We start from the raw sequence: 25,751 nt of genomic DNA, 5'->3' as shown, positions 1-25,751 counted from the left end.
AACTCCCTTTAGCATTTCTTGTAAGGCACGTCTAGTGGTGAGGAACTCCCTCAGCTTTTGTTTGTTTGAGAAAGTCTTTATCCCTCCTTCATTTCTGAAGGACAGCTTTGCTGGGTATAGGAATCTTGGTTAACAGGTTTTTATTTTTCCTTACAATATTTTGAATATATCATGCTATTCTCTCCTGACCTGAAACGTTTCTGTTGAGAAATCCATTGACTGTGTTATGGGGGTTCCTGTGTACATAACTTCTCTTCTTTTTGTGCTTTCAAAATTCCGCCTTTGTGTTTGACATTTGACAACTTAATTATAATGTATTTTGGAGTAGCTGTCTTTGAGTTCAACCTATTTGGGATCCTTTAAAGACTCATGGATCTGGATGTCCATTTCTCTCCCCTGGTTTGGGAATTTTTTCAGCCATTATTGCTTCAAATATACTTTCTGGCCCTTTGTCTTTTTCTTCCCCTTCTGGAATCCTATAATGTGGATATTGTTTCTTTTCATTGTGTCCCATATGTCCCATCAACTTTCTTTACTCTTTTTCTTCTTTTTTCTCCTCTGACTGGATAATTTCAATACTCCTGTCTTCTCAGCCACTGATTCCTTCTTTGGTATGGTTGAGTCTGCTTTTGAAGCTCCCTACTGAATTCTTCAGTTTATTCATTATATTTTTATATTTTTTAGCTCTAGGATTTTTTATTTTTTGTTTTTGATGGTTTTTATTTCTTTGAAGTTTTGTTTTTGTTCATGTATTGTACTGATTTCATTGAGTTTTCTGTGTCTTCTTGTAGTTCACTAAACTTCTTTAAAAGGATTATTCTGAATTCTTTGTCTGACAGTTCGTAATTTATATTTCTTTACAGTTAGTAATTGGAGTTTTCTTAGTTTCCTTTGGTGTCATATTTACTTGGTTTTTTATGATCTTTGATTCCTTACATTGGTATCTGCACATTTGAGTAAGTGGTTTCCTCTTCCAGACTTAACAGGTTTGCTTTGTCAGAGACAGTTCTTCAGAGCTGTTGGGATCCTGTACATGTCTGCTGGTAACATCCTTGGGCCACTGGGGCTTGCTGGGTCTATTTTGGGGTGAGGCCACTACATGAGCTCCAAGGTTGGGGGTGTGTGTGTTGCTGGCTGAGAACTGTTGGATAGAACTGTTAGCTTTGTACCCTGCCCACATGAGGTTGTAGGATGGGCTCCACAGTTGCCTGAGTTTTCTCGTCAGGCTTCCTAGATGGTGGGGACTGGGTACTATACTGACTAAGCAATAAGGTGGAGCTATGAATTAATATTAAAGGATAGCAACTCTGGAAATCAGATTCTTCCCCCTCCTCAGGGTTTGTTTTTGCTACTTGTTTTAGTTGTTGTTTGTTGTTTGTTGTTTTAGTAACATTTTAAACTCATTTTGTAAAGTCTGTATTCTTTGTCATATGTGGTTGAAGTCGTATGTGGCTGAAGTCTGTACTCTTTGTCATGTGATAGAAGTCTCGTTTCTGTTATTGTAGTGGTCAGCTAGTGACTTGACAGAGTTCCCTAAATGCCCCTCCCCCCAAAAAAGTGTCCTAGTTTTGGCAGATGGGCTCTTTGTGTTGGAGGAAACCTTCAACTGTCAGCCAAATAATATACAACTCTATCATAAACTTCACTTCTTGCTTATGGAGAACCTGAAGGTCAGACAAAGGTGAGAGTTTAAAGCCTCTCAATTTTCTTAAAATTTATTTATTTATTTATTTTTGGCTGTGGTTGGGTCTTTGTTGCTGTGCGCGTGCTTTCTTTAGTTGTGGTGAGTGGGGGCTACTCTTTGTTGCAGTGCGCGGGCTTCTCATTGCGGTGGCTTCTCTTGTTGCGGAGCACAGGCTCTAGGCGTGCGGGCTTCAGTAGTTGTGGCACGTGGGCTCAGTAGTTGTGGCTCACAGGCTCTAGAGCACAGGCTCAGTAGTTGTGGCTCGCAGGCTGTAGAGCATAGGCTCAGTAGTTGTGGCACATGGGCTTAGTTGCTCCGCAGCATGTGGGATCTTCCCGGACCACTCAAACCCGTGTCCCCTGCATTGGCAGGCAGATTCTTAACCACTGAGCCACCAGGGAAGCCCCAGCCTCTCAGATTTTTTAGAGCATGTACCCAGCTTTGGATATGTGCTTGGCCTTCTATTAATAGATTCCTAAGACTATGTGGGAGTTTTTCAAAGTCCTTATTCTCTTCATTCCCTAGCCTTTCCTCCCAAGTTTTTCATTTTGTCTATTGTTTATCCCAACTGTTACTCCTTGTCCAGCAGGTAGCAGCTAATGCTTTTACGTTTTAAGTAGTTTTGAACGTCCCCACCCCACCCTGGTAGCTGCCTCCACCTTGGGAAAGTTCTAAGTGAGGTGAAATAAACATCAGCCCTTTGAGCTGGTACTTCAGGAAGCCAAAATAAAGGGCTAAACAACCAACCTCAATTCTTTGAGAATAAGGTTCATTTTTCTCCTTCTGGTACTAGGAACCTATACCTGGAATGTGAGCTGTTGTCTTCCAAGATGCCACTGAGAAGGGAAGCAGGGGATAAGGGCAGGGTAAGTGAAAGTTTTTTTCTTGATTGGTTGCTATCAACTTTATTTCCAGAGTTCTAATGAAGTTGATTCTGACAGTTTTGGGCAGTTTATTTGCTGCTTTTGTGGAAGAACAGGCTTTCGGAGTACCCTGTCCATGCTATTTTCACTGACATTACTGTATGCTTATTTTAAAATGTGGTTTGTGGATACAATCAAACTATCATTTCCACAAATGCAAACGGACTGGGTATTGAAAATGTAGCAAAAAGTATGGTGATGATGGAAATGATGTAACCAAAGAATCAGGACTATTAACATTACATGGTGCTCTCCTCTGACAAAATTTTGATAGTGTTTGTTGGTGGCCAGTGCAGTATGCTGGGAACAGTTGGACCAGAAGGAACATTTTGAACCCTAAGCTGTGTGTTAGTGGAGGAGATTCTGTAGATTGCTTTTTTGCGTGTGTGGAAAAATGAGGGACTAAGAAATTGGACATCAATAGGAGATGTTATAGTCGTTTTCCAAGGAGATGTTATAGTGGTTTTCCAGTTATTTTCATCAAATTCGAATGTTTGCAGAGGGAACTTGGACTGACTTGAAGTAAGGGGGATTGACAAGGAAGGTCACAGATGGTGAGGTTCCAAGCTTCCCACTTCAGTAGTCAACCACAATAGTCTCATCTGTTTAATATATTAGGGCTCTATGAAAAAAAATTTCAAACTTAGTTTCCATTGTTAAAAACTTATAAAAATCACAACATAGCCTGCTATAAAGGACTACATGATAAAGATGACTGATTATAAATACCATAGAACTTTGGGCAAAAAGAATCTTTGTGAGATGGGGTAGAATTAGGGTTGCACTAAATTAGAAGATTAGGAAGTTATCCCAGTCTAATCCCCAGGGAGAAGGGCTATAGACACCATTGCCTTCTAATCCCATTAGTGTCTAACACAAGGTAGGTACTTTTGTAAATATCTATCATCTGAGCTATGGAAGGAAATAAGGTTGGATAAGCCTGTGGGGCCAGATTATAGCAGGTTTTGATCTGAAGGGAAAAAAAGTAGTGGATAAAGTAAATAAAATTCCTGAGAACAAAATGTTATCATACAAAGTTTAAGGAAATGGCATGTGATAAGAATTTTAGGACGAAGACAAGCATTAAGGGGACCAGCCAGAAAGGTACTGATCGTTTGGTTAATTTATAGTATTAGAAGAGTCCTCACTTTTAGGTATTTGGTGTATTTGTGGAAGGGAGTTAAAAGCATTAAACATAATTTTGGCCCTCAAAGAGCTTCAGGTATGTAGAAAAGGCTTAGAATGAGTAGGTGATTTCAAGGAGGGCCAAGAGATGGAAGAGCAGCTCTGGAACTTCTAGCTTGAAGTTTTTGGAAATTCTTTAAAAAAGGAAAAGGGGTTGGGCTTCCCTGGTGGTGCAGTGGTTGAGAGTCCGCCTGCCGATGCAGGGGACGCGGGTTCGTGCCCCGGTCCGAGAAGATCCCACATGCCGCGGAGCAGCTGGGCCCGTGAGCCATGGCCGCTGAGCCTGCACGTCCGGAGCCTGTGCTCCGCAACGGGAGAGGCCACAACAGTGAGAGGCCCGTGTACTGCAAAAAAAAAAAAAAAAAAAAAAAAAAAAAAAAAAAAGGAAAAGGGTCAAGTCCATATGGCCACAGCAAAGTATGAAATTTTAAAAACTGATCTTTTATGATCAAAGTGAGAATAGTGTTCTCTTTAAGGAGGGGACAGGGTAAGAGGGAGCCTTCTCAGGTCCTGGAAATGTCTAGATCCAGGTGTTGGGTTTCATGGATGTGTTAAGATGTAAGTTATGTAATTTTTAGAAATTGCTATATGTTTTTTTTTTTTTTTTTTTTTTTTTTGCGTTACACGGGCCTCTCACTGTTGCGGCCTCTCCCGTTGCGGAGCACAGGCTCCGGACGCGCAGGCTCAGCGGCCATGGCTCACGGGCCCAGCCGCTCCGCGGCATGTGGGATCTTCCCGGACCGGGGCACGAACCCGTGTCCCCTGCATCGGCAGGCGGACTCCCAACCACTGCGCCACCAGGGAAGCCCATGCTATATGTTTTTAAAAGTACCTTCTATGACATTTTGGACAATTCTCTGAAAACTTATGCTTATAAAATGTATATTTAGACTTATAATTTATACTTAAAATTCTTCCTTGGATATAAGTAAACAGTTTAAATTTTTTTATACCATGAAGCTCAAGTCATATTTACATTTGCTTCGTTAATGACATGGCACATCAGCTTTTAGTCTTTGAGGTAACTGCACTTAGGGAGATGCCCTGTGGTCACATATGTTTCTATCCTTTGCTTTCCTTTCTCATTTTCTCCTGTCAAATGCAAGCTATTCTGCTAAGGAGGAATAACCCAGCTCCTTTGTATCTGCAGACAACACTAGTCCGAATAATTGACAAACCACAGTATAGCGGGGAACTCAATGTATCCCTTTGGAGCAAGTGTTCCCATTCTGTATCATTCCAGCATCATTCACAACTAGTACAGGTGGTTCTTTCTTATGCTGAGAACAGCCTGAAGTTTTCACCAGGTAATTTTTGATTTCTTTACTGACCAATACTCCCTAAATTCATAAGAAAAAATGTAATAATTTTACCATGTTAAAAAGATCACAATTAGGGCTTCCCTGGTGGCGCAGTGGTTGAGAGTCCGCCTGCCGATGCAGGGGACACGGGTTCGTGCCCCGGTCTGGGAGGATCCCACATGCCGCGGAGCGGCTGGGCCCGTGAGCCATGGCCGCTGAGCCTGCGCATCCGGAGCCTGTGCTCCGCAACGGGAGAGACCGCAACAGTGAGAGGCCTGCGTACCGCAAAAAAAAAAAAAAAAAAAAAGATCACAATTAATAAGAGCTTGTTTGTCACCTAACCATAATATAGTTAACACATGGCAGAAGAAATTGCTTGGGTTTAAAAATAGCTTTATTTAGCATACCAAAAACACAGAAACGTAAGAAAAAACTTACCTAGAATAAACATAAAAATAGTTAAATACCATAATTTAATGTAAACCAAGTGTTTAAAAATGTGTAATATTATAAAATACATGCTATTTACACAGAACCAAGTTAAAGCTACCTCCACAGTTATCCTATCAGATCATCAATCTTGAAGTCATCAGTAACAGTGAATCAAACACAGCATCTGTATTTGTACTGGTCAATAGGAAAACAAGAAATCATTTAATTTACTTTAAACAGATACAGTTCATTGTAACATTCAAAGCAGGGAGGCGGAAAAGTGCCAGTTCTAGGATTCCAGACACAAGCAGTGCATGTGGAGGCCTGGAAACGGGTCCACTGGAAGGCCCAGAAGCCCATTCTTTCATTTAAATGCACATTGGTTGATTCAGTTTAGTTACTACTTAAGGAAGGTACTAAATATATCTGTAAAAATAAACCTTTATTAAAAATAATCAAAGGTGAATGTAATAATCAGGTAATAAGAAAGGCCAAAGCATAAAAAATATGTTATTCCAGATAAGCCCCATTAATTATAACAAATGTTAAGAAACGCAGTTTATAAAACCAGATGGGGTAGCAAAAGGGTTTCTAAAAATGTCAAACCCAAACCAATATCAAACAAAACAAAGTAACCGAAGAGACTGTTTCTTGAAGAAAGTATTTTGTTTATCTTAACAATTTACTTCTTCTGTCATTATCACCTGAATGCTGCCAGGAGACCTGTGGCTGATGCCAGTTATCACTGTGGAGTAGTGTGGTCTGTGACCAGCAGTCTAAAAAGCTGTAGTCATTGATCAGTTTAATCATTTGGCTTTTCCTTCAAGGATCAACATTCATTCTTATACTGAAATTCGGGTATCTCTACGAGGCAGCATTAAGTCCAATACCAGGAGTTTAGAATGTAAAATAAAATTGCAAGAATACATACTTAGTAATAGAACATCCTGCTTCTTTGTCTAATCCTGTAATTCTCAAACTTTTGGTCTCCAGACCCTTTTATACTCAACATTCGTTGGGGATCTGGACACCAAAGAGCTTTTTTTGTTTATGGAGTTTATATCTACCAGTATTTGCCATCTAAGAAAGTAAAACTGAAAAAAGTTTTAAGTATTCATTTAAAAAGTAAAAAGTCCATTACATGCTAACATAAATAACACTTTAAAGAAAATAGTTATATTTTCTAAAACAAAAAAAAAATTCATGGGAAGATGGCTTTTACATTTTTAACTACTTTTTGAGAGAGAGTGGAAAGACAGCTAATGTCTTGGTTATTATTATGAGAATACTTTTGATCCCACAGATCCCCTCAAAGGTTCTCAAGGACACCCAGGGGTTCACTGGCCACACTTGGAAAACTGCTGGTTTAATCTAAGGCCTGTTATTAATGACAAAAAAGTCCACACAAAAGGAGCCTTACTTTTGCTTTAAAAATAAACCAAAATACATACCTACACACATGCACACAAATCACTGGCTCCAACACTCCCACTCTCAGCTTTAAATAGAAGCCACAGATCACCATGTACTCATGACCAAATTCAAAATAATATTGTCATTTCTGCTGAGACCAGGTTCAAGATTTATTCATTTTTAGTCCATGAAAGCTATGAAACCTATTATCTAAACACAGACATCTTAGTTCCCTTTCCAACATTTGCTTAATCCTGTTTGTGCTGAGCTGGCAGTCGTCATTCGGTAGGCCCAGCATTGGTAGAGACCAGAGAATGACAGGTGTTTAACTAAGAGCCCACACACTCAGATTAGGAACATGTTAGCCATTTATGGAGCCGCCTACTCTACTTCCTCACTATGTGAAAACTCAGATACATTTTAGGGAAACGGGGAGAAAATTCTCCCTTCATAGGAGCAGTGAGAACGATGCTATGACCTTTCACCTAGAGAGCTCTTCACGTCTTACAAATGACTTTCATGCACACCATCTCATTAGATACCTTTTAAGCCCCAGGAGAAAGGCAGGGCAAAGGATACTATTGCTGTTTCAGAGGGGAGGAATTTGAGGGTCAGATGTGGGTCTTTGCCAAGGTAGACTGGCAAGTGTATGGCAGAGCGGAATTCAAATTCAGGTCATCTGACTCCTTAGTTCAGGGTCCTCCTTCCTTGGGTTTGGGGGAGTCTGGCTGGGCTGGAGATGGAGGCAGCACGGTATGACACTTCCAAAACCTGCATTCCTTCTGCCTGCTCAACCATTTTATCCAACACTACGCAGTCATGGGAGTGGCACAGACATTTCCCTGACCGATATAATGAATTTTCCATCAGTGCATGTATAACTTTTATTTTTTCCTTTCTGAGCCAGTTTATGTTGGCAGTTCATTCGCAGCCTGTTCCCCCTGCTCCAAGGGAAAAGTAAAAATCCTGCAGTTAAAAAAAAATCTGATGAAAATACAAAATGAAATAGCAACAATGAGGCCTGTGTGCAGGTATAACTAGATTTATTGTGCACCTGGCACAGCACAGACTTTGCAATCTTCCTCCACCAACTGGAGAACAATATAAAAATCACAGTTCTTAATTTAATGGAAAATTGCCTCCTAATCATCTTGAGACAAAGGCTTCACCCTATATAAAAACATTAAGAAAATAATTTCAGGAATTGTAACTAAATTCTTAGGTGCTTGAAGATTCTGTGGTGGTAGGAGAAGGAGTAGAGTAAAGGGCAATGAAACAACGAGAAACAAATACTGTTGCCAATGGGCAAAGGAGAAATCTGCATCTGTTCCCTATCATTAATACGTGTATCTACTTGAGAAATTATTCTTTTGCCAGGATATCCACTCCATCAAGATGTTAATACAAATAGCATGACACATGCAAAGATACTGAGCAAATACTGTTTAATTTTTGTGGGGGAGGCAGTCAATAACAGCAACAAAAATCCCTCCTATGAAACCAGCCAAATGCCACTAAGGACCCATGATTTTCTTGCTGTCCACTGAAATAAGCAAGGTATTGTTTATTGTGCCTTCCTTCTCTGTCGCCTTCTGAGCTGTTCCTAAAGTCAAGATTGACTACATGCATTTTTTTTTCCTTTTAAGGTAGTTGAAGAAGGTTAACAAAAGACTGTACGAATCAGAAAACATGCTAAGTTCATCTTATTTTCAAAATTCAACAGCATGTTGCTACCTGTTACACAAGTTGTTGGTGCCTTCTCCCCCACCCCGGTTTTGGTGAGTAATGTTCTAACTTTACAGGTGATTTAGATAGATGTTAATGACTTTTTAAGACAGTTGCCCGTACACTGGGCTGATGTACACACACACATATGTGCATGTACATATATACATAAACATATGCGTACACACATGTACATCTCCTCACACGAAGACCTCCACTAGTATTTTTCCCTCTTAACATATTTCCATTAGCAAAAATGAGCATTTATAGTAGGAAACAAAACTAATGAAAATCAAATCAGAGGATGTGAAGTGGTATGCTGTCAGAATCCAATAAGTCAAATGCACATTTATGTAGTGGTAAAGTGCTAGAAAGTTCTTTCATTAGTATTTTAAAAATGATTATAATAAAAAGAAGTGTGCAGTTTCATTTGATGGTGGTGACCACAGGCACCATAGCAATGGCACTGGCTGAGTTGGAGTTGATGATGTCCTCATACTCTGGGGGTGGATCTAAATGAGGTTCTGTTTCACTCCTCCGCAGGTTCACCTGACCAGTGGCTTCCTCGTAGGTCGGTGGGGGATCGCAGTTGGACAGGCGAGTGGAGACGGAATCTGAGCGCCCAACTACATATTCCAGAAAGCCTGGCGACAATCCGCTGCTATCAAAGACTTCATCTGGTGGAGGAGGCGGAGTGATAATATTGAGGTGCTGAGGGAAAGGAATATGGCCTTCAGTCACTGTCTGTCTGCGAGTTTTGTTTCTTAGGAAGCATCTCCAGATTAGGAAAATGACAAGGAGGATAATGAAGAGGCCAAAGATTAATGGAAAGGTAAGGTAAAACTGAAACCAGTCACTTCCTCTGTTACTCTCTCCTTGTTGTGCTTTTGTGTAAGTGTTCCAAAACTCCTTCTGAAAATACAAGACGAAATGAATTGAAAATCAGTGTAATCAAAAGATAGATAGGAGATAGCAAATGAACACATATCTGGGTTCTGTTAACATGATGAAAACAAAACCCCAAACCAGACTCGCTGGTTCAGATGACCTACAGCCTATATTTTCCCTGACAAGAAGTTACAAATCATGGTGCTCACTCCGGATCCTCCCCTACAATAGTCAGTCAGAACCAAAAGTCTTCAAGACTTGGTGTTATTTGTATTTTCAGTTATGACAGAAGGGGAAAAAAAGCATAAGGGATTTTCCTCTTTCCAAATATAGAACATAATCTTCCCTTTAAAATATAAGTTAAATACCATTTTCCATGTCCAATTACGAGGTTTTCATTCAGGCATCCCATCATCATTGTGCTATTTCTGGCTGTTGTAGGCTCTTAGTGTTCAAATGCTTCACAGATGAATGCCTTGTTTTCTTAATGGTTCTGTTTGGGATCCTCTTCTACCAGATATTCCTCCCCAGCCCCAAAGTACACAGCTCTAATGCATCTAAGTAAGTAAGTCCCTAGCATATAAACATTCAATGAGTAGTAGTGATTATAATGAATTCTTGTATATCATAATCAAGCCTCGGCTTCAAATTGACTGATTAACCTATATCCCAAACCTTGGTACAGACACCACCCCCAGTGCTACTGACTTTGTTTTCAAGGCTTAAACTTAGCCAATAATAGCTTTTTTTTTTTAAACAATATTTGCAGGCACTACAGGTCACTGATATTATTTAAATATCTGGCAGAAAGTAAGACGGTGGGCACTATAAAGCTGCTTGTTTTATAGTACTATATTTTATTAGTCATAAAGGCTTTTAAAATTCTCTGGGTATAACAAATGACCCACAGTCATCAATGTTCCACCCCTGAACTCAATCTCCTATAAGGTACATTATTATTCCAACATTCTGTGATTCTAAGATAAAATTTCAATGTTATAAGAAATATGGTATTTACTAAAGGCTATGTACAGATGAAAATACACAAGGTGCACTATTAAAACAAGCCAAGAGTAGAGACAGTATAATCCCAAATCATACAGCATTTATTTTAGGACAATACCCCAAACTGGAAATTATATTTTTATTAGTGAAACAATCACTTGATAATCACAAGTTGAAAACTCATGAAACACAGATACATGAAGTTTTTTTTAAACAATAAAACTGTACACTATTATCTTTTTTGTATAACTGTTACTTTTAGGATTGCCAACTTTACTACAGAAAATATATACTACATAAAAATTTACTAATGCAGAAACATCTAAAAAAGAAAACCAATCACCTGCAATTAATTACATTGCAAAGATATAATCACTATTAACATTTTTGGTTTACATCTACTCTTACTTCCAACTCACATTCGAATCCTTACACACATACACATTCTTTAGAAATCTGGAATCAAACTACTAAACCACAATAAACTTTTTAATAATGTACTTACAGAGACCTACCAAGTATCTGATTTGTAGTCGATTTTCTTTACCTATATAGATGAGGATCCCTCCTCTCTTCCTAATCTCTCAGATCACCGTCTCCTTCCCCCGCCCCGCATTTAATCTTAAGCACAAAACACAATAAGTATGTGATTTCAGATAATTATCTAATGTTAATCTTAGATAAACACAATAAAATGTGGATTTTTAATCTTGTCCAGTCACTTTGGGATAATCAAGCATCAATGATGCACATGAAAATGATTTTTTTTTTCATGCTTGGCTTGTGTGATTCAATTTCTGAGGTTTCTTCCGCATGCTCAGAAATAAATCTACAGACTAGTAATTTTTTTCTTTGGGAGAAAAAAAACTTTAAAACAAAGTCACACTTGTAGTTTCCAGGGTTAAAAATAAAGCTTAGGCAAAAATGGAATTACAACACCGATTTTTACTTTACCTATAGCAACTCAATTCTTAAGCCACACCCAATAATGAAGGTATAATTATCATCCCTACTTGCAGATGAGGAAATGGAGGCTCAGAGATGTTACCGAATAATAAAACCAAGGTCATTTAACACACAGATGTTGAGGCTGGGATTTAGAATGCCACAGGCCTGGCATCAGAGCAAACCAAAAAGCAATCTGCCCTGATGTATAAGGTATTTTAAACCTGGACACTTTCCTAGAAAATTCAATCTTCTCATCATGTTAAATGTGGAGTTGAAAGCAAGTTACACTGATCTGAATAAAAGGTACTGACAGATTTATTTCTTGGGAAACTAGCCTTACTTTGTCTTTGAGGCAAGAGAATTGGAGAAATATAGTCATGTGAAATCAAGTAAAATACTATAAATGCCATTCAAACAAGTAAAATAGTATAACTGTCCTTCAAACAAGTAAACCGAGTTTATGTGTTTCTGAGCTCTTTAGATTCTTCTCTGTCTCACTGAAAACAGCCAGAAGATATTCAGAAAGAGCAAATAAGTGACTTCAAGACTTGGTAAAAATCCTTAATCTTTACTGCAGAAGGTATTCATATGGATTAAGACTTGCCGACCAGGTGAGTGGCAAGCAGCCTGCTTTATGAAGAAGGTATTATTGATCTCCAATGTGAGGTAACAGGTTTTGTTGTTACTGATGCTTCTGTTTTGTTTTGTTCCTTCTTTCCATGATGGCTTTTACTTTTGTCATTTCTTAACCCTGGTCTGGATCTTTCAGATTACATGTAAGGATCAAATTTAACTTGCATGGAAAATAATAATAATTTATAACTAAATATAATATAATAATGATACACTATATTACAATGTGATATTATAACTAATAAAAATATAATATAAAAAAAGACTTGGTAAAACAGTGCTTTAGAGGGAATGAACATTTGTTTAATGAAGAAAAAATTTTAATGAAAAAGATTAAAGGGATTCAGTAGTTTTAGATAAGGCTAAAATGATACAGATAATAAATGTAATCAGAAGGGACCAGACAGGTCTGACAATCATTTCAGATATGCATCCCTGGACTAAATCCCACTTGCTGGTGGTGTATGATCCTTTTAATGTATTGTTGAATTCAGTTTGCCAGTATTTTGTTGAGGATTTTTGCATCTATGTTCATCAGTGACACTGGCCTGTAATTTTCTTTTTCTGTAGGATCTTTGTCTGGTTTTGCTATGAGGGTGACGGTGGCCTCACAGAATGAGTTTGGGAGTGTTCCTTCCTCTGCAATTTTTTGGAAGAGTTGGAGAAGGGTAGGTGTTAACTCTTCTCTAAATGTTTGATAGAATTTGACTGTGAAGCCATCTGGTCCTGGGCTTTTGTTTCTTGGGAGTTTTTAAATCACAGTTTCAATTTCAGTACTTATGATTGGTCTGTTCGTATTTTCTACCTCTTCCTGGTTCAGTCATGGGAGATTGTGCGTTTCTAAGAATCTGTCCATCTTATTGGCATAGAGTTGCTTGTAGTAATCTTTCATGATCCTTTGTATTTCTGTGGCATGTGCTGTAACTTCTCCTTTTTCATTTCTAATTTTATTGATGATCCTTTGTATTTCTGTGGCATGTGCTGTAACTTCTCCTTTTTCATTTCTAATTTTATTGATTTGAGCCCTCTCCCTTTTTTTCTTGATGAATCTGGCTAAAGGTTTATCAGTTTTGTTTATCTTCTCAAAGAACCAGTTTTAGTTTCCTTGATCTTTTCTTGTTGTCTTCATCTCTATTTCATTTATTTCTACTCTGATCTTTATGATTTCTTTCCTTCTACTAACTTTGGGTTTTGTTTCTTCTTTCTCTCTTTGCTTTAGGTGTAAGGTTAGGTTGTTTATTTGAGATTTTTCCTGTTTCCTGAGGTAAGACTGTATTGCTATAAACTTCCCTCTTAGAACTGCTTTTGCTACGTCCCATGGGTTTTGGATTGTCATGCTTTCATTTTCATTAGTCTCTAGGTATTGATTTCTTCAGTGATCCATTGGTTATTTAGTAGCATATTTTGTAGCCTCCATGTGCTTGGGTTTTTTTTACACATTTTTCCTTGTAGTTGATTTCTAATCTCATAGCATTGTGGTTGGAAAAATGCTTGATATGATTTCAATTTTCTTAATTGTAAACCAAGGTTTGCTTTGTGGCCCAGCATGTGATCTATTCTGGAGAATGTTCCATGTGCACTTGACAAGAATGTGTATTCTGCTGCTTTTGGATGGAATGCTCTATAAATTTCAGTTAAGTCCATCTGGTCTAGTGTGTCATTTAAGGCCTGTGTATGTCTATTGATGAAAGTGGGGTGTTAAAGTCCCCCGCTACTATTGTGTTACTGTCGATTTCCCCTTTTATGGCTGTTAGTATTTGCCTTATATATTGAGGTGCTCCTCTGTTGGGTGCATAAATAGTTAGAATTGTTATATCTTCTTCTTGGATTGATCCCTTGATCATTATGTAGTGTCCTTCCTTGTCTCTTTAACATTCTTTAAAGTCTATTTTGTCTGATATGAGTATTGCTACTCCAGCTTTCTTTTGATTTCCATTTGCATGGAATACCTTTTTCCATCCCCTCACTTTCAGTCTGTATGTGTCTCTACGTCTGAGGTGGGGCTCTTGTAGACAGCATATATACGGGTCTTGTTTTTGGATCCATTCATTCAGCTAGTCTGTGTCTTTTGGTTGGAGCATTTAGTCCTTTACATTTAAGGTAATTATCAATATGTATGTTCTTATTGCCATTTTGTTTTGGATTTTGTGGTGAAGGTCTTTTTTCTTCCCTTCCTCTTTTGGTCTCTCCTCTTGTGATTTGATGACTATCTATCTTCAGTTTTGTGTTAGGATTCCTTTTTCTTTGTGTGTGTGTGTGTGTGTGTGTGTATCTATCTATTGTACATTTTTGGTTTGTGGTTCCCATGAGGTTTTGATATAGCAGTCTATATATAAACAACAAGATTGTTTTAAAAGAAGTTACTGGTCTTTAATTTCCGATGCATTTCCACTATCCTGCATTTGTACTCTCTTCTTCTCATGATTGATTGCTGGTTGAGAGACAGCCAAGAGCTAGAGCAGGGTTGAATGATAAGGTTCATCCCCTACATGAGGCTACTCCTTCAAGACAGAGAGGTGGTTGTTTCATCTACTATATAGAAACCAATACAAAGAGTCAAGGAAAGTGAAGAAACAGAGGAATATGTTGCACATGAAACAAGATAAAAACCTCAGAAAAAAAATCCTTAATGAAACTGAGGTAAGTGACTTAGTTATCATCTGATAAAGAGTTCAAAATAAATAATGGTCATAAAGATGTTGCTGTACTCAGGAACATCAGGAAAGGAATGGATAAACTCAGTGATGATAACTTCAAAAGGAAGTCACAAAGCTGAAGGATACAATAACTGTACTGAAGAATACACTAGTGGGGTTCAACAGCAGACTAGATGAAGCAAAAAATGTCAGTGAACTCGAAGACAGGGCAGTGGAACTCACCCAGTCAGAGCAGCAAAAAGAATGAAGATGATAGCTTAAGGGACTGTGGGGACAACATCAAGCTGACTTAACGTTCACATTTTAGGGAGGTGCCAGGAGGCGGAAAGAGGAGAAAGGGACAGAAAGATATTTTGAAGAAATAATGGCTCAAACTTCCCTAACCTGGGGAAGGAAACAGACATCCAGATTGGGAAGCCTAGGGAGTTCCAAACTAACAAGATGAACCCAAAGAGACGCACACCAAGACACATTATAATTAAAAGTTAAGGAGAGACTTCTAAGAGCAGCAAGAGAAAAACAATTTGTAACATACAAGGGAACCCCCGTAAGACCATCAGTAGGTTTTTTAGGTGAAACGCTGCAGGCCAGAAGGGAGTGGCATGATATAGTCAAAGTGCTGAAAGAAAAACTTCCAACCAAGAATACTCTACTCTACTCTCCCCATCTAAGTATTGATAGTTAGTTGGAGACAGAAAGAGTTTTCTGGACAAGCAAAAGGTAAAGGAGTTCATCATGTTAAAGGAATTTCTTTAAGCTGAACAAAAAGGGGTACTAGTAACAAGAAAACATATGAAAGGATAAATCTCACTGGTAAATATATAGTAAAATGGTGGCTTAAAGCGAGTATGAATGTTAAAGGACAAAAGTAGTAAAAATAACTACAGACATAGTTGACCCTTGAACAACACGGGTTAAGTGTGCTGACCCTCCACCCACTTGAAAATTCACATATACCAGTTCCACATCCGTGGAGTCAACCAACTGTACGTTGTGTAGTACTATAGTACATATTTTGTAGTACTGTAGTACATATTTAGTGAAAACAAATCCATGTGTAAGTGGACCTGGGCAGTTCAAACCCATGTTATTCAAGGGTCAATGGTATGTAAGGGGGGGATATACGAGATAAAGAGATGTAAAATGTGATATGAAAAACATAACGTGGCAGGGGGAGGAGTAAGAATGTAGAACTTCAGAATGTGTTCAAAGTTAAAATATATAGACTGTTGTTATAAGTTGCTATATGTAAGCCTCATGGTAGACACAAAGCAAAAACCCTATAGTAAGACACACAAGATAAAGCAAAAGAAATCTAAGCATACTACTAAAAATCATCAAATCACAAAGGAAAAGAACAGAAGAAATGAGAACTATAAAATGGTAAGAAAAGAATTAACAAAACAGCAGTAAGTATATACCTATAATTCATTAACAAAGCAAAAATAAGTATATACCTATAGTTCGTTACTTTAAATGTAAATGAACTAATAAAGTCTGTAATCAAAAGGCATTAAAAAAAAGACGACCTATCTATCTATATGCTGCCTTCAAGAGACTCACCTTGCATGTAAGGACACAGAGACTGAAAGTGAAGGGATGGAAAAAGATACTCCATGCAAGCAGGAACCAAAAGAAAGCTGGGGTAGCTATACTTACACCAGACAAAATAGACTTTAAAACAAAGACTGTAATAAGAGAGAAAGAAGGGCATTACATAAAGGGGTCAGTCCAACAGGAGTATGTACCATTTGTAAATATGCACCCAACATAGGAGCACCTCAATATATAAAGCAAAGATTAACAGCCCTAAAGGGAGAAATAGCAGTACAATGATAGTAGGGGACTTTTATACGTCACTTTCATCAATGGATAGGTCAACCAGACAGAACATCAATAAGGAAACATCAGCCTTAAATGAGTGATACATTAGAACAGATGGACTTGAGAGAGATACAGATCATTCCATCCAAAAGCACTAGAATACACATTCTTGTTAAGTGCACATATAATTTCTTCCAGTATAGTTCATATGTTAGGACACAAAACAAACCTTAATATATTACGAAGATTGAAAGCTGCTATCAAGCATCTTTTCCAACCACAGTGGGATGAAACTAGAAGTCCGTTACAAGAAGGAAACTGGAAAATTCAGAAATTAAACAACATGTGAACAACCCATGGGTCAACGAAGAAATCACAGAGAAAAAAAATTCCTGGGACAAATGAAATGGTAATAAAACATACCAAAACATACGGGATGCAGCAAAAGCAGCTCTAAAGGGAAGTTCATTGCAATAAATTCCTACATCAAGAAACAAAAATTGTAAAAAACCTAATTTTATACCTCAGTGAACTCAAAGAAGGAAAAGCGAAGGCCAAAGTTAGTAGAAGGAAGGAAATAACAAAGATCAGAGTGGAAATATATGAACTAACTAGGGACTAACAAGACAATAGAAAAATCAGTGAAACTGAGAGCTGGTTCTTTGAAAAGCTAAACAAAGTTGACAAGCCTTTAGACTCACCAAGAAAAAGGGAGGACTAAAATAAAATCAGAAATGAAACAGGACACATAACAACCGATACCACAGAAACACAAAGTATGTAAGAGACTACTATGAACAATTACCTGCCAACAAATTTGACAACCTAGAAGAAATGGATAAATTCCTAGAAATGTACAAACACCAAGACCGGATCATAAAGAAATAGAAAATCTGAACAGACCAATTACCAGTAATTAAATTAGAGATTATTAAACAAAAAACCTGCCAGCAAAAGACAAGGACCAGACAGTTTCACTGGTGAATTACACAACACATTCAAAGAAGAGTTAGTACCAATCCTTCTCCAAGGCTTCCAAAAAAAAGGAGAGGGAACACTTCCAAACTCATTTTACAAGGTGAGCATAACCCTGACTCCAAAACCAGACGAGGATGCTACAAGAAAAGAAAGTTACAGGCCAATATCCCTGATGAACACAGATGCAAAAATCCTCAACAAAATACGAGCAAACTGATTTCAACAATATATGAAAAGGATCACACACCATGATCTAACCAACTCAGGTGGGTAACCCCATCTGAGAAAGGGCACTGCTTACCTGAGGTCTGTTGAGCTGCTATGTGCTTTCACATACTGCCTCTGTTGCATGTTGCTTGCACATCATGGCTGCTATCAACAGTATACCCAGAGCAGTGTGATCAAGGGCATGTGGTCTAATAAGGTGATTAGACCACTAACTGTAGAGGCTTTAATTGACTATGAATGTGTGTGAGGGTACTCCACACCTCAAGGCCAAGGAGAACTTAGGAAGGTGGACTGGATCACCAGGCTTTTGTCACTGACCAAGAGAGGCTCTGGGCTAAAGGCAGGATGAAAGGGTTCCTATAGGTAAGGAAGATAGGAGACTTCTGAAAATTGAGTTGGTGGGTCACGCCTGGACTGTGAGCCTTAACCCAGAACAGTGAAGTAGCCTCCTGACAGGAAACTGACGGCACCACAAAAGGGAAAATACAACAGAGGCCTGCAGTCTCTGTGTCACTGCTTCACTACTCACTACTATTGCTCTTCGCCTCCCAGACCTGATGAGATAAGCATCCCGGCCATGATGTTGCTAAACAATTAATGGACAAATATTTATAAATGTCCTCTCCTGAGCACCTGGTGCCAGCACCTCCTAACAACTCTAAGGAGGTGTACCAGCTCCTTGATAAATGTAAAACCCCATGGAAGCTTCCAGGGCATTACTCAGTGCCAGCATACCAACACGCCAAGACTGTGCTATTATGCTCCAGAGGCTCAGAGGCTTTTTCCAAAGGCCTTGTGCGTATCATGCTAGTGGAGGCACACCCTGGAAAGGAAAGCAGCTGCCCACGAAAAGGGCTCACAGTGATGTCATTCAAAATTTTCCAATAATAATTCTTAAGATTGAGGCAATAGGAAAAAATCAAGAAGTGCAACAGAAACAGATCAGAAACTATACCTTAACTAAATTCAAACCTTTCCTAAAGATTTTATGCAGCAGGAAGAAGAAGGGGAAGCTAACTGGCCATTGCAGGTTTTCGTGTTTTTTTGGGGGGAACAAACTCTGAATTGCTACTCATGGCTGCCAAAACGTGTTAACTGGTTGGTATCTCTGAAGATCCTAAAATCTATAACCTGCCCCTCTCCTGTATGATACCACAGATCCTGAGCCCCTCGGCTTTCCCCTGAATGAGGCAGAATGGAGAAACATGCCTCATGAGACATTCCTGCCACCAAAAGAAAAGCTGACGAGATTATCGGGGCCTCTACTGAGGAGGAGGAGGGAGAAGAGAAGGCAAAGGTTCCTAGAGCCACCGATACCTGTACCAGAGCCGTCCCTCTCCTTACTTGGCTATTTATTGCCTAGCACCATCCCCATCCTTCCACCACAGTGATCACTGCTAAGCATCACAGTGAATGGAAAACATCAAGACGAGAACCATCTCCTGCTGCACAAAATTGGCACAGTCCAATGGGTTGATGGTTTCCATGACCACAGTGACCCAAATGACCCCTTCTTCATTTCCAACCCTGAATGGGCCCCCTTGGACCCTGAGTCCAGAGAATTCTTTTTACAGGGTGTATTCCCCTAATTATTGGGGGTGTGTGTGGCACTACCTTTTATTGGGATTCCTGAAATGATCCAAAGGGCACTAAAACTCCTAGGAGCAAACTTACAATCTTTCTCTCTGTCCCTTGAAGATGTAAATCTTAGCTCCTGGGGAGATTATATTTCAAAGACATGGTAACTAAAACACTGCTCATAATCACCTAAGACTGAAGAAAAAGAGGGTGGGGGGGATGCTTTTAATAATGCAACTGCCTTCAAAGCTCTGTTGCACAAAATCTACTCCATAGCCTCCATAATATTACTTGTCAAGGACAAATACAAATCTTTAAAGTCTTCTCCGAAAATATTAGTAAAAAGCTTTAGCCACTGGAGCAGGTAATCCTAACTTGTTCCATCTGCCAGACACAATTTGGATTCAATCATTATTTATACACAAGTGAGTTTTGTATTGTATCTTATTCATGGCTAAAATTTGGAATGGAAGCTATAAGGTCTCTGTGGGTCTATGTATGTCTATGGATGCATGTTACGTATATGTGACCTTTTATCTACCTCTGGGTTATATTGCCAAAATTAATTTGTTTAAAACAATCTCTATAACATCACCTCACACTGGTCAGAATGACCATCAAAACTTGTACAACAGAAAAGACGAACCAAGATGGCAGAGTAGAAGGACGTGCTCTCACTCCCTCTTGTGAGAACGCCAGAGTCATGGCTAGCTGCTGGACAATCATCAACAGGAGGACACCGGAGCCCACCAGAAAGGGTACCCCCACATCCAAAGACAAAGGAGAAGCCACAATGAGATGGTAGGAAGGGCACAATCACAGTAAAATCAAATCCCGTAACTGCTGAGTGGGTGACTCACAGACTGGAGAACACTTATGCCACAGAAGTCCACCCACTGGAGTGAAGGTTCTGAGCCCCATGTCAGGCTTCACAACCTGAGGGTCCGGCAACAGGAAGAGGAATTCCTAGAGAATCAGACTTTGAAGCCTAGTGGGATTTGATTGCAGGCCTTCGACAGGACTGGAGGAAACAGAGACTCCACTCTTGGAGAGCACACACAAAGTAGTGTGCGCATCGGGACCCAGGGGAGGAGCAGTGACCCCAGGGGAGACTGAGCCACACCTACCTGCTAGTGTTGGAGGGTCTCCTGAAGAGGCAAGGGGTGGCTGTGGCTCACTGTGGGGGACAAGGACACTGGCAGCAGAAGGTCTGGGAAGTACTCCTTGGCATGAGCCCTCCCGGGGGCTGTCATTGGCCCCACCAAAGAGCCCACGTAGGCTCCAGTATTGGCTCGCCTCAGGCCAAACAACCAACAGGGAGGGAACCCAGCCCCACCCATCAGCAGACAAGCAGATTAAAGTTTTACTGAGCTCTGCCCACCAGAGCAACACTCAGGTCTACCCACCACCAGTCCCTCCCATCAGGAAACGTACACAAGCCTCTTAGATAGCCTCACCCACCAGAGGGCAGACAGCAGAAGCAAGAGGAACTACAATCCTGCAGCCTGTGGAACAAAAAACACATTCACAGAAAGACAGACAAGATGAAAAGGCAGAGGACTATGTACCAGATGAAGAAACAAGAGAAACCCCCAGAAAAACAACTGAATGAAGTGGAGATAGGCAACCTTCCAGAAAAAGAATTCAGAATAATGATAGTGAAGATGATCCAGGACCTTGGAAAAAGAATGGAGACAAAGATCAAGAAGATGCAAGAAATGTTTAAGAAAGACCTACAAGAATCAAAGAACAAACAAACAGAGATGAACAATACAATAACTGAAATGAAAACTACACTAGAAGGAATCAATAGCAAAATAACTGAGGCAGAAGAACGGATAAGTGACCTGGAAGACAGAATGGTGGAATTCACCGCTGCAGAAAAGAATAAAGAATAAAGACTGAAAAGAAATGATCCCACATGCCGCGGAGCAACTAAGCCCGTGCACCACAACTATTGAGCCTGCGCTCTAGAGCCCACGAGCCACAACTGCTGAAGCCCGTGCGCCCTAGAGCCCTTGCTCCGCAACAAGAGAAGCCACCGCGATGAGAAGCCCGCTCACCGCAACGAAGGGTAGCCCTCGCTTGCCGCAACTAGAGAAAGCCCACGCGCAGAAACGAAGACCCAACGCAGCCAAAAATTTAAAAAACTGTAGATTCTGATTCAGTAAGTCTGGGGTAGTGCCTAAGACTACTGAGTTTCTAACAGGCTCTCAGGTGAGGTTGCTGCTGCTGCTCTACAGACCACACTTTAAGTAGCAAGGTGCTCATGCTGGTTTGACTGCCTGGGATGCCTAGGTCCCGCCCCCAGAGACTGATATAATTGGTCTGGGATGTACCCTGGAGGTAATTCTAACGTGCAACAAAGCTTGAGAACCCCCATGGCGAAGTGTGGTGTTATTTATCAATTTTAGTTATTATTTTGTTAGTAGCTCTAATGTGATCCTGTTTGCCTACTCCTCAGCCCCCCATTTGTGCCCACTCATTCCTCTCCTTTTCAGATCCCAACCTCCAGATGACAGGGGGATTACGATTAACGATTAGCACTTCATCCTTTTGCTCTTTTCCATCTCTGAGAACTGAGCGGTAGTTCAGGATGGAAAACACAGACTTGGGCAACCTGGAATTGGGAAGAATAAGCAAAAAGTGTTCTACGGGGTGATTTAAAAGGGAAGCTCATTGAGACAGAATGGGGAGGATTACTAGGGAAAACTGTCATAGCAAAATTCGCTTGTAGTCTTGGGCCTGAGTTTGGGTTAGTGAAAATAGCGATCTACCCTCCTGAATCCTGGCAACACCTGACAACTAAGCAGCTACAAAGAGTTTTTCCTTCTAAATATGCAGGTAACGAATGTTGGTCAAAATGCAAGAGACCCACCAGTAGCAAAGTACAGACATGAAATCTTCTCCCCAAAGCATAAACAGCACAAAAAAACTTAGAAGTGGGTGGACAATGAGGATGGTGATGATAAACGATGACTAACACATAATGTACCTACTATATACCAGACACTGTTCAAAATGATTTACATATAGCTCATTTAATTGCAAAAACCCAATGGGATTGACACTTTTATTATCTCTATTTTACGTGTGAGGAAACTGAGGCACAGAGAAGTTAAATAACTTGGCCAAGTTTACCCAAGATAAGTAAGTGGATAAACTGGGATTTGAAGCCAGGTAATCTGAGCTTAAGAAATCGGTACAGCAAACTGCCTCTCCAAGTCAGGAAAATAAGGATCCTCAGTCAATTTACAGTTATAAACACAGCTGCTTACACTGTGCTTCCTCATATCTAGAGGAGTACAGTTACTAGGTAGGATCTGAGTCGAGGTCAGAGAGAGGAGGGGTCCTTCAAGCAAGCAGAGAAAGAAAGAAAGTAAAAACTGTGACCAACTTTGACTAAGAAGAGTTAAATGCCAATAGCATTTTCTGGAAACTGAACTCACAGGGCGATAATTTTCATTTTTTAAAAAAGTGTTAAAATGCAGTGATGAATTGTGGATGGTAATTACTATGTAGATAAACTTATTCACGTTTTATTAGATGTTCAAAGCAATCTGCTAGCTTTAAAAAGACTCACACTATTCCTGTAACCTTGAATACTGCATACAAAAATCTGTAATTTTCAACTTTTATCTTTGTAACACATAGGCGGCTCAGAAGAAACAAAATATTTTGAGAATTTTTTCCCCAGACATGGACAACCTTAGACTTTACATGGGTACAGATTTCATCTGGTCAAACACAGTGGACTGAGTGAGAGACTGAGGTTTTGAAAGGGAACAGAAAAAAAAAAGACATATGGAAAAAGGAGATCATTTCCTTGGGGAAGACAACGTAAAGAGCTAACTCTTTTTCACATCCTGAAAGGAGAAACCAGAAGCCAGGCTGATTTGGGGCCACTGGGTGTGGACACAGGTGGTCACAGTCTGGAATGAGGTAATGGTCCAGGTGGGGCCAGCAGCTCTCTAATGTTAGCTGCCCTGGGTGTGTGGCAGGCTGCCCCATGCTCTCTCCCCACTCCCTTTCTGGTAAGCTTCTCCAGTACCTTGACCTCAGCTCAACATCATCTGTAGCTGATGCCTCCCATATGTATATTTCAAAACAAGACGTCCTCCTGAGCTCCAGATTCATTTTTCTGGCTACCTGCATGACAATTCCACTTGGATGTCTAAAATATGCATCTCAGATTTTGTTTAGATGACATACCTTCCCCACCCTTCCACCTCCAATGTATCCCCAGCAAAAGTCCCCAGATTAATAAACAGCACTACCATCAACCCAGGTGCTCAAGTCCAAATCTCTGAATCTAGATTTTCTCCATTTCTTATTTCTCACTTTCAAATCGATGAACAAATCCTATCAGCTTATCCAAAATCCATGTGAATCTGTCTATATCTCATTTCCTTAGCCACCCCTGTCGTTCCAACTACCATGGTCTTTCACCTGGACCTCTGCAATACCTCTTACCTGGTCCTCTTGCTTCAACTCTTCCCCAAACCCAACATCCTTCAGAACAGCCAGAATCATTTGCCTGCTTAAACCCCTTTACAGCCTTGCATTTGCACTTGGAATATAATTTGGAAGACTACTCTAATACTGCTTACAAGACCCTACATCTCCACCTTACCTTGTACAACTCTACCTCAATTCATTATGGTTCAGTGACATACACCTCCTCCTTTCTGATGCCCTAACACCTAAAATGCCTTCCCTTGGCTATATTATATGCTGACTCTCACTTATCCTTTGGCCTTCAATATAACATCAACCCACAGAAGTATCCCTGATCACCTTATTCAAAATAATAATAATGTCTCCTCCAGCAAAAGCTATTCTCTATCACAGTAAACTAAATACTTATCTATGGTTTTAATCCCAATTGAAATTAATCATATTTATTTACTTATTTATTTTTAGGCTTTAAGTTCCTTTAAGACAAGGGCCTTTGTCTGACCATGCTATATCCTCATTGATGAGTATAGTGCGTGATACACAGTAGGCATGCACTAAATACTTGTTAAATGAACAATGAACAAAAAGAAATGAATGAAATTAGGGCAATTATATTCTCACTCGATATCATATACAATTAAAAATTAGCAAAAAGTGGTAATCCCAACATCTGTTTTAAATTTTATAAACATCTTTCTAAATTTCTTGAGTTAAAGGGAAAATAAAATTTGATATTCTAAGCTATTTAGAAACTAAAAGCAGTAAGAGAATTACATATTAAAATATGTTAGGATGGCCAAAATGGTATGTGGTGGCAATTAATATCTTGAAATCTAAGGAAGAATCTTGATAGATTACTAAGTATAATAAATAAGATTATCTATTTTTACTTTTCATTTATTCAACAGATATTTACAAGGCATCTATTACAAGTGATTTATTATTGTGGTAGAAAACATGTAACACGATATCTACCCTCTTAATTAAAATTTAAGTGTACAATACAGTATCTTCAACTATAATCCCAATATTGTGTAGCACGATATCTAGAACTTTTTTATTGTGCATAACTGAAACTCTATACACATTGAACAGCAAATTCCCAGTTTTCCCTGCCCCCCAGCACCTGGAAATCTCCATCCAACCTTCTTTTTATGAGCCTGATTACTTTGTATATCTTCTATTAGTGGAATAATGCAGATGTGTCCTTCTGTGATTGGCTTATTTCACTTTTCATAGTGTCCTCAAGGTTCATACATATTGGAGCATATGAGAGGATTTCTTTCTTTCCTATTTGTATTTTCTTCACTGCTTCTTCCTTATGCATTCATTGGAGTCCTTTGTGGTTTCATGTGAATATTTTTTTTAATAAATTTATTTATTTATTTATGGCTGTGTTGGGTCTTCGTTGCTGTGCGTGGGCTTTCTCTAGTTGTGGCGAGCGGGGGCCACTCCTCGTTGCGGTGCACGGGCTTCTCATTGCGGTGGCTTCTCCTGTTGCGGAGCACAGGCTCTAGGCGTGCGGGCTTCAGTAGTTGTGGCACGTGGGCTCAGTAGCTGTGGCTCGCGGGCTCCAGAGCACAGGCTCAGTAGCTGTGGTGCACGGGCTTAGTTGCTCCGCAGCATGTGAGATCCTCCCGGACCAGGACCTGAACCTGTGTCCCCTGCACTGGCAGGTGGGTTCCCAACCACTGCACCACCAGGGAAGCCCCTATGTGAATTTAAGAAAAAATAATACTAATCCTTCTCAAACTCTTCCAAGAAACTGAAGAGGAGGAAACACTTCTAAACTGATTTTATGTGGCCAGTATTACACTACCTCCAAAGTCAGAAAATGAAATTACAAGAAAAGGAAACTACAGGCCAATATCTCTGATGAATATAGATGCAA

At 39.6% G+C, this 25,751-nt stretch overlaps 1 protein-coding gene and 2 long non-coding RNA genes across 5 annotated transcripts in view; 2 read left to right on the top strand and 1 right to left on the bottom strand.

Annotated features, from left to right (window-relative positions):
* LOC141277618 (uncharacterized) overlaps positions 1–2,559 on the top strand; it is a 101,974-nt gene extending 99,415 nt beyond the window's left edge. The window contains exon 3 of the long non-coding RNA XR_012329265.1: positions 2,478–2,559. This is a non-coding gene — a long non-coding RNA (uncharacterized lncRNA). The remainder of the gene's footprint in view (positions 1–2,477) is intronic.
* Positions 2,560–5,469: 2,910 nt separating this feature from the next.
* The window catches only part of PRRG1 (proline rich and Gla domain 1), a 129,566-nt gene continuing 109,284 nt past the window's right edge, over positions 5,470–25,751 (bottom strand). For all 3 annotated transcript variants that reach the window (XM_019943613.3, XM_073799239.1, XM_073799240.1), the window contains exon 4: positions 5,470–9,575. In XM_019943613.3, coding sequence (XP_019799172.1) covers positions 9,090–9,575 — 486 coding nt within the window. In that variant the 3' untranslated portion in view covers positions 5,470–9,089. The remainder of the gene's footprint in view (positions 9,576–25,751) is intronic.
* On the top strand, positions 9,547–25,301 carry LOC141277617 (uncharacterized). Its single transcript, XR_012329264.1, has 3 exons — positions 9,547–12,115; positions 12,708–12,805; positions 23,057–25,301. It is a non-coding gene; the product is annotated as an uncharacterized lncRNA (long non-coding RNA).

This window comes from Tursiops truncatus, chromosome X, assembly GCF_011762595.2.
Source record: "Tursiops truncatus isolate mTurTru1 chromosome X, mTurTru1.mat.Y, whole genome shotgun sequence".
NCBI classification, from domain to species: Eukaryota; Metazoa; Chordata; class Mammalia; order Artiodactyla; family Delphinidae; genus Tursiops; species Tursiops truncatus.
Note: the sequence above shows the minus strand (reverse complement) of the source record. Positions and strands in the feature narration are given on the sequence as shown.